Source organism: Polypterus senegalus, chromosome 14, assembly GCF_016835505.1.
Source record: "Polypterus senegalus isolate Bchr_013 chromosome 14, ASM1683550v1, whole genome shotgun sequence".
In the NCBI taxonomy this organism is placed as follows: Eukaryota; Metazoa; Chordata; class Cladistia; order Polypteriformes; family Polypteridae; genus Polypterus; species Polypterus senegalus.
The window spans coordinates 126,236,457-126,248,930 of NC_053167.1; the positions used below are offsets into that span (position 1 = coordinate 126,236,457).

The 12,474-nt window shown below is 42.1% G+C and overlaps 1 protein-coding gene across 1 annotated transcript; it reads right to left on the reverse strand.

The window, feature by feature from the left end:
• Nucleotides 1-672: 672 nt before the first annotated feature.
• Nucleotides 673-973, reverse strand: LOC120515088 (40S ribosomal protein S29-like). Its single transcript, XM_039735814.1, has one exon. It carries the CDS (start codon nucleotides 968-970, stop codon nucleotides 800-802), a length of 171 nt encoding a protein of 56 aa, XP_039591748.1. The 5' UTR covers nucleotides 971-973; the 3' UTR covers nucleotides 673-799.
• Nucleotides 974-12,474: the final 11,501 nt, after the last annotated feature.

Genomic DNA, 12,474 nt, shown 5'->3' on the forward strand with positions numbered 1-12,474 from the left:
GCCTAGATGAAGACTCTCGTGGTCCAAGGGAGGTAGCATCCCTCTCCCGGTCCCACCCAGCGTCCCGTCTGGTTAGGGTCCCCAGCCATCCGCCATACCCCTTAATTTCCACTGCTGTCTTTGTGTGATTCACTGTCCAGCTGAAAGAATGTTGCTGGATCGACCTCATCGATACCTTTGAGGAGTTTGAAGACCTGGATTAGGTCCCCTCGTCGTCTCCTCTGCTCAAGACTGAACAGGTTTAATTCTCTAAGTCTGTCAGAGTAGGACATGCCCTGAAGTCCCATGATGCTCCTGGTTGCTCTCTTCTGCACAGCTTCAAGTGCTGCTATGTCTTTCTGGCACTGTGGTGATCAGAACTGCTCACAATACTCCAGATGGGGTCCTACCAGTGCATCATACAGTCTGAACCGCTGTGTTGGCCGGTTTCACTGTCCCCTGGATTGTCACTTGTGAATAAGATCCTGGTTTCTGGTGTCATCTCACAGTCCAAAGACACATTTGACTGGTGACTTAAAATTAGCCTGAGTTTAAATGAAAGTTTGAGGGGGGTCTAAAGAGTGTTGTGTGGGCTTGTCATCCCATTGATGGTCAAAGATGATCAAACACAGCTTTTAAATTATAAAGAAAAGCCAGCATAGCAGTGGTGTTCACAGGGCAATCATGACGATGTTTTTTTTTTGTCATCCAAACTTTTATTATTCCAAACTATGCATACAGCAAATGTCCATTTTGTTTAAACTTCAGTGTGACAGGCCTTGCTGATTGCAAGTCATATCAAATCCAAGGAGGCTTTTCTTTAATCAACCTTAACAAAGCCAATATCTTTGGCGTACTGTTGGAAACATTGACAGCACATCTTCAGCCCGTATTTTCGAATCAGTCCGTGCCTGTTAGAACATATTTGACAGGAGCGGGGACCCTGTCCGAATTTTCTAGGGTGACTCCAGTAGAGCTGCTGCTGACCCATCTTCTCTCTGTCTCGAATTGAAATGTGGAATTAAACTTGAGAACTCTCTGAAAATCCACGCTGACCAAAACTGAACTTTGGTCACAGAGGCGGCCATCCCAACCACCGTGCCGCCCCAGTTGAAGGCATTTCTACATACAAAATGTTAATCTAATTGGCCTGTCTGAAAGAAAGTTCAGGAATGAGGACAGACCACGATACGTTCAGCCACAAATGTTTATGTCTGGACAATCGTTCACCACATCCGTTTCAAGTTCTGCTACAGACACGTTGGAGGTCCACTCTCCCTGAACCAACAGTGAAGCCTCCCTCCTTAGTCAACCATGGAAAATACTTGCGCCCTCTAGGGCCGTCCATAGGAATTATAACACAAGCTGACAAAAAATATATAAATAAAAATAAATCACAAAATTTTCCATCCTTGCTTAACTACCACGACAACCTAGAAGGTTTTCTGTCGGCATTGAGTGGACAGTGCGAGGGCACACTTAACTCATTCGTTTAGTGTCTACAGTTTCACCTCACATGCAAAAGAGGAGAGTGGAGTGAGGTGGTCATCAGTGGAGTCCCTCGGGGGTCTGTCCTTGGTCTGTTACTGACTCTGATTATATATTATTAGTGAACTCGTCAAATTCTGAGATGCAACTAAAGCTGGTGGAATGGCAGACAATGAGGAGGTGGCAAAAGAAAGGAGAGGATTAGAGGAATTACGAGTACCCACTGTGGCCTTTAGAGGGCAATGTGGAGTTATCTCCAAACTCACTATGGCCTGCAGGGGGAGCAGCAGCTCCCCAGACTCGACACAGACAGACAGAAGGCCCAAGTCCAGCACAGCACAGGCTTTGTGTTGTCGGCTGTGGGAAACTCTTCCCAATTGTTTGCCACCAATGCACTGTTATGATAAAACCAGCACAGCTAAATAATAAAGCACTCAGCACTTTGTCTTCCATCTTCTCTCTTCCTCTGACTCTGTCTCTGTCTCTCTCTTTCCACCTCCATTCCTCCTCTATCAAGCTTTGTCCTCCTTCCACTTTACTCTGCCTCCTGGAGCACTGGCAGGCAGCTCCTTTTAAGTAATCTCCGGAAGTCCTTCTGGTGTCCTGAAGCAAATCCCACTACTGACACTGTGTGACCCTGAGCAAGTCACATGACCTGCCTATCCATCCATTATCCAACCCCCTACATTCTAACTACAGGGTCACGGGGGTCTGCTGGAGCCAATCCCAGCCAACACAGGGCGCAAGGCAGGAAACAAATCCTGGGCAGGGCACACAGACCTGTCTATCCTCCACTTGGAAAATGAAAAGAAATGGAACCTTTAATCCCCTTGGGATTAATAAAGTATCTATCTATCTATCTATCTATCTATCTATCTATCTATCTATCTATCTATCTATCTATCTATCTATCTATCTATCTATCTATCTATCTATCTATCTATCAATTGTATCATAAATGTTGTGTCAGCCAAATAAGTAAATGTAAAATGAAGGTAGATGTAAATTGCTGTTGCATTGGATAGCAAAAGGGCAAACACCATGGCGTATGCGAGGATGGGAAAGTAGATGAAAAAGACAAACGTCATTGTGAGAAGTAAAGGTGGAGACGCCATATTAAAGAAATCAAGGCTGAAAGGAGATGCAGGGGTCACACGTGTCTGTTGTGGGTGGATCTCCAAGAGGCGGGGCCAGCTGTCTATCATCATGGAGGGACCGCCCCCCAGCCAGTAAAGCTGCTTCAGTCTGAATGTGCTCTGATGGAGATTGGGAGTGTTTCTTTCTTCTTTGTATTTTTGCTGGATTTTCAGCTATTTTATTACTGATTTAATAACTCTGCTGAAGGATTGTGCCTTTGGTCTTTGACCTCCCTTTTGAGCTTTTGAATTTTTTTTTTGTTGTTTTTAAATGAATATTTTATTTGTAAAGATTCCATGTGGACTGTTTTGTGTTCTTTTTTCACAGTTCTTACTCGTTGTCTTGAGAGACTTTGAATTATTGAGTTTTCCAAGCATGTTTTTGAAAGTAGGAGCCGTAGGCATCAGAGGCAACTTACAACTCTGGATCTCAACAGGAGACAACGAGTCCAAAGAAGAGGAGAATGGAGTGAGGTGGTCATCAGTGGAGTCCCTCGGGAGTCTGTCCTTGGTCTGTTACTGTCTCTGATTTGTATTAAAAACATAGTTTTATGTAGAGATGACACTAAAATTGCAGGGACTGGAGAGGCAGCAAAAAGAATTCAAGAAGACCTGGACAAGCTTCAGAATTGGGTGAACACCTGGAAAATGGAGCTTAATGCAAAGTTCTGCACGTGGGCAACAAGAATATCTATCTATTGTGAAAGAAGCCTGGATCACAGACAGACGCCAGGACACACAGATCTCCCAGCACACACTTTTATTTTCTTTCTTCAATACACAGTCCTTTCCACAGCACATACTGTGCACAATCCACCAGCACTATTGTTCACAGTCTTTTCTTCTCCTTTTCTTTCCTTCTTCTCTGCTTCTCTCCCTCCTCCACTCACAAGCTCTGTCCTCTGCCTCCCGACTTCTGGCTCTCCAAATGAAGTGAGGCGGCCCCTTTTATAAAGCACCTGGATGTGCTCCAGGTGCTCCCTGATGATCTTCCTGCAGCACTTCCTGGTGGGGCGGAAGTGCTGCAGTCCAGGGCTTAGCCAATGTCCATGCTCCCCTTGGCGGTGGCCACGGGCCCCCACAGGGTTGAGATTCCAAGCACTGTTCCCGTGGCCCCAACACCCACCAGGGCAGCTGCCTTCTCGTGTTCCAGGGGAGGTACTGCTCCTCTCTCGGCGCTTCTGTCCTCCAGACTTCCCAACTGGGCATGAACCCCAGCTGTCCGCCACACCATCTGTCTATCTAGTTATATACTAGGGCAGGGGTGCCCAATGCGTTGATTGCGATCGACCGGTAGATCGTAAAGGGTAGTGCAGGTAGATCACATTGCATTCAAAAAAAACATTTTTAGATGTCAGTCTATCATATATCCTCCCTACGGCGTTTGCCACTTGATTGACATAGTCTGAGATCTCACTTGATTGACATAGTCTGAGATCTCCTCTCTTCTAACACACTGGTCATCCCAGACGCGATCAAACGCATGAGCTACTGCAAAACTCCGGCTGTGATCTAGTTAGCCTTCCAATTTATATCGACAAAAGAAGCGATTTAAAAAAAAATGTTTGTGGAGGGCATGGGCTGGATGTGGAATTGGAAGATGATTTTTTTCCCTCACAATGTCACAATCGAAGTGAGTTTGTCTGATCTCTCAATCTATCATTGCTATTCCAAAGAAGGAAAATGTGGAAAGGCACTTTCAACTGTTCATAAAACTACGAAACTGACTTCCTTCCGAAAAGCGATCTGAGAAAGAGAAAGGAGAGGGAACTAAAATCGCAGTTAATCGGACAGCCATCATTTTTAACTGAATTCAAAAACAAAGGCAGACACACACCGAAGCATCGTTCCTGGTGAGTCACTCGATCATTAAGCATAAGAAGTCCTCCCAAGATGGAGAGATGATAAAAGAGGCCTTCATTGAACAAGATGGCTAGGGAGAAATTCTTGCTGAGATTTAAAGACCCCTGGCAGGAGAAAAAGGAGTTTCTCGTTGTCATTAAACATGCAGAACACAAGCAACTTAATAACGATCAATGGCCGCTAGACTTCCTATCTGACCAACATGTTGAATGAGCTTAATTTACCGCTGCAAGGAAAAGAGAAAACCAATATGGTCAATATGATTAGCTCAGTTAATGCTTTCAAACGAAAAATGCAACATCTGTCCTCAAAGCTGCAGCGCCTTGATTTGGGGAAGATCCAAAACCTCGGGTCAGAGATGGAGACGCAATGAATACCATGTGCGCAACTTGACAGCATCCGCTACAGAGCAGATTGAAAATTGTCTGTCAGACTTTATCTAATGGAAAAAAAATAACGATTCGAGTGTTGCCCAATGTAGTGGAGCTAGAGTAGCGTTTCTTCTTCACAAATATACTCAATTAAAAAGTATTGTACAGTAAAACTACTCTTAGAAGTGCAAGTTTAAAAAAGTTACTCAAGCAAATGTAACGGAGTAAAGGTTACTACCCACCTCTGACACTCAGTATATATTATTTTTAGTGTAGGTAGATCATTTTGACCTGGTCATTTGAAAAGTAGCTCACAAGCCGAAAAAGTCTGGGCACCCCTGTACTAGGGGGACATCCACGCCCAGCCCCCAGTTGCAGCCAGAAAATGAGTAAAATCAGTAAATGTACAAAAGAAAAATTATTATTTATTGGAGTCAAAATCAAGACATTCTATAAATATGTAAAAGAAAAATTAATTATTATTTAACGGAGTAAAAATCCTGAAATGAGAATAAAATATTTACTCTCTTACCAATTAGAGTATTCCCGTTAAAGTGACATCCACTATGCTCGATGCATGACTTTCTTGATATTTTAGTTTAGAATTTAAAGACGGAATAGCAATCTGAAAATCTAACAACACCACATTAAAGTTTAATAAATTCTGAAAAGAATGATACCAAACATATATATATATATATATATATAGGTTTTAAAATAAGCCTGATTTAAAGCGTGATAAAAAGGTCACATAAAATCATTGCACAAAATCGTTGCACTTTTAGGCTTAGGATTTCATATACTGTATATAGAGTATATATATATAAATATATATATATATATATTGTCACAAAACAAGACAAAGACAGAAAAAGGTTTGGGGCAGCCACCCATGTAATTTGGTATCCTGGCTGCAAAAGTCGTTTCTTTTCAAAATACCAGCACTGAAGTGCTTACAACAGAGTCCAAAACAAGACTGTCAGAGAAGGGAAAAGGGAAGGCTTTTAAAGGGGGAGGCAGGAAGTGAGGTCATAAGGATTGGGCACGTGTTCATCATTCATTGGATTAGTCCCGGATGTGACATCAGGGGGGCCGGAGCTGGCAAGGTCTGTCTCCATTGGCTCGGTCCCAGAAGAGACGTCCAGAGAGACAGGTGGAACCTCCCGGGTTAGGTCTACAGGGAAGTGAGAAAGAGAGTTAGTGCACTCTGCCACATCCCGGCATGCCTCAGAACTCCCTGCACTCGAGCCCTTTAGCTGCCTCCCATGTGCGCGTGTGTGACAATATATATATATATATATATATATATATATTCTATATAAAAAAAGTAAAAAGTTTTTTCGATAATTTGATTGAACATTCCGGTTGATTTTGCGACTTCTGTCATTGCGCTAAGTACCATAGTTCGCTTGCTGCAGCGATTTATTCATGCGAATCCGAGACAGAGGCTGTGAGCTGAAGGCAGGGGGAAGTGTGGCGTCAGGAGTAGGGAGCTGGGCGAGGCCCTCCTCACTCACATGCCGGCCTCCATTTGAGTTGCTCTACCTCTCGCCATGTGATGGAGCGTACCCTGCCTCTGCTTAGCTAGCGATACCTGTTTGTTCAGCAGACATTACCATCTAGATAGATAGATAGATAGATAGATAGATAGATAGATAGATAGATAGATAGATAGGAAAGGCACTATATGATAGATAGATAGATAGATAGATAGATAGATAGATAGATAGATAGATAGATAGATAGATAGATAGATAGATAGATAGATAGATAGATAGATAGATAGATAGATGTCTCTTTTGAGAAAAACAACTGAGGGAAATTCTGGAGAGGATTTGCTTTTAATTATAATGTTGTGTTGCAAGCTGGGCTGTCAGATTTGTCACAAAGATGCTGTTAATCCCAGAAGAGTGGCGTTGTATTATAAGTCCGATGCAAAGGAATGTGCCATTGACGCGAAGATGACACGGCCCAGCACCTCTCGCCAGGATTCCAGCCATCTGCACCGCCATTCATTCGTTATTCTTTTGAACCTGCCTTTCTATTTCGGGATTACAGAGAGCCCAAGCTATCCCATCATCATCGATCATCAACAAAACTGGATGGGGTGCCCGTCCATTGTACACATGGGCACACACCTACACTCATTTAGAACAATCTGGAAGAAGACAGGCCATTCAGCCCGACAAAGCACACCAGTCCTGTCCACTTCATTCTTCTAAAATAACATCAAGTCGAGTTTTGAAAGACCCTCAAGTCCTCCTGTCTTCCACACTACTTGGTCACTTACATCATGTGTCTCTGGTTCTCTGTGTGAACAAAAACATCCTAAAGTTTATGTGAAATTTACCCTTCACAAGTTTCCAGCTGTGCCCCGTGTTCTTGATGATGTACAAAAGTGGAGGATGATGCACACAGGTAGATTATATCTTATGCAGGAGGATCAATCTGAAGGAGATTAAAGACTGCAAAGTGGTGGCAGGGGAAAGTGTAGTTAGGCAGCATAGGCAGGTAGGATGATGTTGGAGATCAAGAAGGGGAGGAGAGTGAGGGCAGAGCCAAGGATCAAATGGTGGAAGTTCAAAAAGGAAGACTACAAGGTGGAGTTCAGGGAGGAGGTGATACAGGTACTGGGTGGCCATGAAGAGTTGCCAGACAGCTGGGCAACTACAGCAGATGTAGTAAGAGTGACAGCAAGAAGGGTGCTTGGTGTGACATCTGGACAAAGGAAGGAGGAAAAGGAAACCTGGTGGTGGAATGGGGAAATACAGGAGAGTATACAGAGGAAGAGGATGGCAAAGAAGAAGTGGGATAGTCAGAGAGATGAAGAAAGTAGACAGGAGTACAAGGTGATAAGGCGCAAGGTGAAGAGAGAGGAGGCAAAGGCTAAAGAAAAGGCTTATGATGAGTTGTATGAGAGGCTGGACACAAAGGATGGAGATAAGGACTAATGGGCTAGACAGAGGGACTGAGCTGGGAAAGATGTGCAGCAGGTTAGGGTGATAAAGGATAAAGATGGAAACGTACTCACAAGCGAGGAGAGTGTGTGGAGCAAATGTTAAGAGTACTTTGAGAGGCTGATGAATGTTTAATGGAATCTTGGAAAGTGAGAGGATGCCTGAGGAGTGGAGAAGAAGTGTACTGGTACCGATATTTAAGAATAAGGGGGATTTGCAGGACTGCAGTAACTACAGGGGAATAAAATTGATGGACCACAACATGAAGTTATGGGAAAGAGTAGTGGAAGCTCGGTTAAGAAGTGAGGTGAGGATTAATGAACAACAGTATGGTTTCAATCCAAGAAAGAGCACCACAGATGAGATGTTTGCTCTGAGGATGTTGATGGAGAAGTTTAGAGAAGGCCAGAAGGAGTTGCATTGTGTGTTTGTGGACCTGGAGAAAGCACATGACGGGGTGCCTTGAGAGAAGATGTGGTATTGTATGAGGAAGTCGGGAGTGGCAGAGAAGTACGTAAGAGTAGTACAGGATATGTACGAGGGAAGTGTGACAGTGGTGAGGTCTGCGGTAGGAGTGACGGAGGTGGAATTACATCAGGGATCGGCTCTGAGCCCTTTCTTATTTGCAATGGTGATGGACAGGTTGACAGATGAGATTAGACAGGAGTCCCCGTGGACTATGATGTTTGTGGATGACATTGTGATCTGTAGTGAGATTAGGGAGCAGGTTGAAGAGACCCTGAAGAGGTGGAGATATGCTCTAGAGAGGAGAGGAATAAAGGTCAGTAGGAACAAGACATAATACATGTGTGTAAATGAGAGGGAGGTCAGTGTAATGGTGAGGATGAAGGGAGTAGAGTTGGCGAAGGTGGATGAGTTTAAATACTTGGGATCAACACTACAGAGTAACAGGGAGTGTGGAAGAGAGGAGAAGAAGAGAGTGCAGGCAGGGTGGAATGGGTGGAGAAGAGTGTCAGGAGAGATTTGTGACAGACCAGCAAGAGTGAAAGGGAAGGTCTACAGGACGGTAGTGAGACCAGCTATGTTCTATGGGTTGGAGATGGTGGCATGGACCAGAAAGCAGGAGACAGAGCTGGAGGTGGCAGAGTTAAAGATGTTAAGATTGGCAATGGGTGTGAGAAGGATGGGCAGGATCTGAAATGAGGACATTAGAGGGTCAGCTCAGGTTGGTCTGTTAGTAGAAAATGCCAGGGAGATATGATTCTGTTGGTTTGGACATGTAAAGAGCAGAAATGCTGGGTGTACTGGGAGAAGGATGGAAATGCCAGGTAAGAGGAAAAGAGGAAGGCTTATGAAGAGGTTTATGGATGTGGAGAGAACAACAACAACAACATTTATTTATATAGCACATTTTCATACAAACAGTAGCTCAAAGTGCTTTACATATTAAAGAATAGAAAAATGAAAGACATAATTATAAAAAATAAATCAACATTAACATCGAATAAGAGTAAGGTTCAATGGCCAGGGGACAGAAAAACAAAAACTCCAGACGGCTGGAGAAAAATAAAATCTGTAGGGATTCCAGACCATGATACCGCCCAGTCCCTCTGGGCATTCTACCTAACATAAATGAAACAGTCCTCTTTGGATTTAGGGTTCTCACGGAAGGGCTTGATGATGATGATGGTCACGTAGACTTCTTCCTTTTAATCCGTCCATCATTGTTGGAGCATCATGAAGCTTTGAGTAGGTGGAGGTGGCGCAGGCCACCACCACAAAGAAACCGGAAAAAGAAACAGAAAAGAGAGTAGGGGTCAGTACCGATTTTAGAGCCACCATGAATAGTTGTTATGATGAATTGAACATACAGAGTATCAGGATTAAGTTAAATTACGATTAAAATGAAGTTATAAAAGGCCATGTTAAAGTAATGTGTTTTCAGCAGTGTTTTAAAGTGCTCTACTGTATCAGCCTGGCGAATTCCTATTGGCAGGCTATTCCAGATTTTAGGTGCATAACAGCAGAAGGCCGCCTCACCACTTCTTTTAAGTTTTGTTCTTGGAATTCTAAGGAGACACTCATTTGAGGATCTGAGGTTACGATTTGGAATATAAGGTGTCAGACATTCCGATATATAAGATGGGGCGAGATTATTTAAGGCTTTATAAACCATAAGCAGAATTTTAAAGTCAATTCTGAATGACACAGGTAACCAGTGTAGTGACATCAAAACTGGAGAAATGTGTTCTGATTTTCTTTTCCTAGTTAGGATTCTAGCAGCTGCATTCTGCACTAGTTGCAAACGATTTATATCTTTTTGGGTAGTCCTGAGAGGAGTGCGTTACAGTAATCTAGTCGACTGAAAACAAACGCGTGAACTAATTTCTCAGCATCTTTCAGTGATAAAGAGGTCTAACTTTACTTATGTTTCTTAAGTGAAAAATGCTGTCCTAATGATCTGATTAATATGTGATTTAAAATTCAGATTACAGTCAACAATCACCCCTAAGCTTTTTACCTCCGTCTTGACTTTTAATCCTAATGTATCCAGTTTATTTCTAATAGCCTCATTGTATCCATTATTGCTGATCACTAAAATTTCAGTTTTCTCTTTATTTAACTTGAGAAAATTACTATTCATCCATTCTGAGATACTAGTCAGACATTGTGTTAGTGAATCAATAGAATCGGGTCATCAGGTGCTATTGATAAGTACAGCTGTGTGTCATCAGCATAGCTGTGGTAGCTCACGTTGTGCCCTGAGATAATCTGACCTAACGGAAGCATGTAGATTGAGAATAACAGCGGACCCAGGATAGAGCCTTGTGGAACACCATATTGGATATCATGTGTCTTCGAGTTGTAATTCCCACAACTAACAAAATATTTTCTCCCTGTCAGGTAGGATTCAAACCAATTTAAGACACTGCCAGAGAGGCCCACCCATTGACTAAGGCGATTTCTAAGAATGTTGTGATCAATGGTGTCAAATGCAGCACTCAGATCTAAGAGGATGAGAACAGATAAATGGCCTCTGTCTGCATTTACCCGCAAGTCATTTACTACTTTAACGAGTGCAGTTTCTGTGCTGTGATTTGTTCTAAAACCTGACTGAAATTTATCAAGAATAGCATGTTTATTTAGGTGGTCATTTAACTGCATAATGACTGCCTTCTCTAGAACTTTACTTAAGAAGGGCAGTTAGAGATGGGTCTAAAATTTTCAAGAGCTGAGGGGTCAAGATTATGTTTCTTAAGTAGGGGTTTAACTACAGCAGTCTTAAGACAGTCTGGGAAGACCCCAGTATCTAGTGACGAATTTACTATGTCAAGAACATTATCAATTAGCACGCCTGATACTTCTTTGAAAAACCTTGTTGGTATCGGGTCAAGGACGAGGTGGAGGGTTTTAATTGAGATATTATTTTTGTAAATCAGGTAAATCTATCCTAGTGAAAGAGTTTAATTTGTTTATAACAGGATGTTGGGGTTTAGGGGATCCTTAGTGTTGGGGAGATATACTATGTTATTTCTAATATCATTAATTTTTGATTGAAGAATACAGCGACAGCCTCACAGGTTTCACTGGAAGCACTTAGGAGGCATTCCTTTGAGCTACCTGGGTTTAGTAGGCGATCAATTGTTGAAAATAAGACTCTGGGATTACTAGCATTGTTATTTATAATCTTGAGAAATAGCAGCGTCTCTCAAGACGGACAGTGTTATTGTATTCTGTTATTTTGACTTTTAATATTTCGTGGTGGATAGTAAGTTTACTCTTCCTCCATTGACGCTCAGCTCTACGGCATGTTCTCTTTAAATCAGACACTCTTTGGGTCTTCCATGGTATACCAATGCTAGAAGATTTTTTCACTGTCTTTTCAGGTGCAACTATGTCAACAGCAGCTCTCACTTTAGAATTAAATCTTTCCACCTTACTATTTACATTGTCCTCGCTATTATAGCTGGCACTATAAACGGACTGATTGCTTAAAATGTTTGTAAGTTTTAAAGCTGCTGCGAATCAAAGAAGCGTTTTTAACAATATGCTTCTCATGAGTGTTTTTATCATTATTTCTATATTAAAAGTAGAAGAAAATGGTCTGATAGACCAATATCAATGATCTGTTTTATATCAACTTTCAGTCCTTTAGTAATCACTAAGTCTAATGTATGACCTGCTTTATGTGTAGGCTGATTTATGAGTTGTCTCAAATCAAAAGAATCCAGGAGGTTCATAAATTCTTTTACTTTTAGATCACACTGATTATCTATATGAAAATTAAAGTCGCCAACTATTAGGAGTGTGTCATAATTAGTAATTAAAATTGACATTAAGTCAGAGAATTCCTCAAAAAACGACGCGTTATATTTAGGAGGTCTATACACGGATAGTATTAGAACTTGAGAATCTCCATGAATAACAACGGCGAGATACTCAAAGGACTTGAACTTACCAAAACTGACATCTTTACATTTTAATCGCTCGAGTAAATGTTAGCCAATCCGCCCCTTTTCCCTGGCGGTTTGAATGAGTAAAACTGTAATCCGGAGGCAGATTCGATTAAAACTGACGCGCATCTGAATTCAAGCCATGTTTCATTTAGTGCAATAAGATCTATTTTTTTATCACTAATAAGATCGTTGATAAAAAACGTTTTGTTAGTTAAAGCTCTAACATTTAATAGTGCCATATTTAATGTTTGGAGGTGCAGAG

Excerpts from the sequence above, each read along its gene's own strand:
- LOC120515088 (XM_039735814.1), bottom strand. The coding sequence starts at position 970 with ATGGGTCAGCAGCAGCTCTACTGGAGTCACCCTAGAAAATTCGGACAG.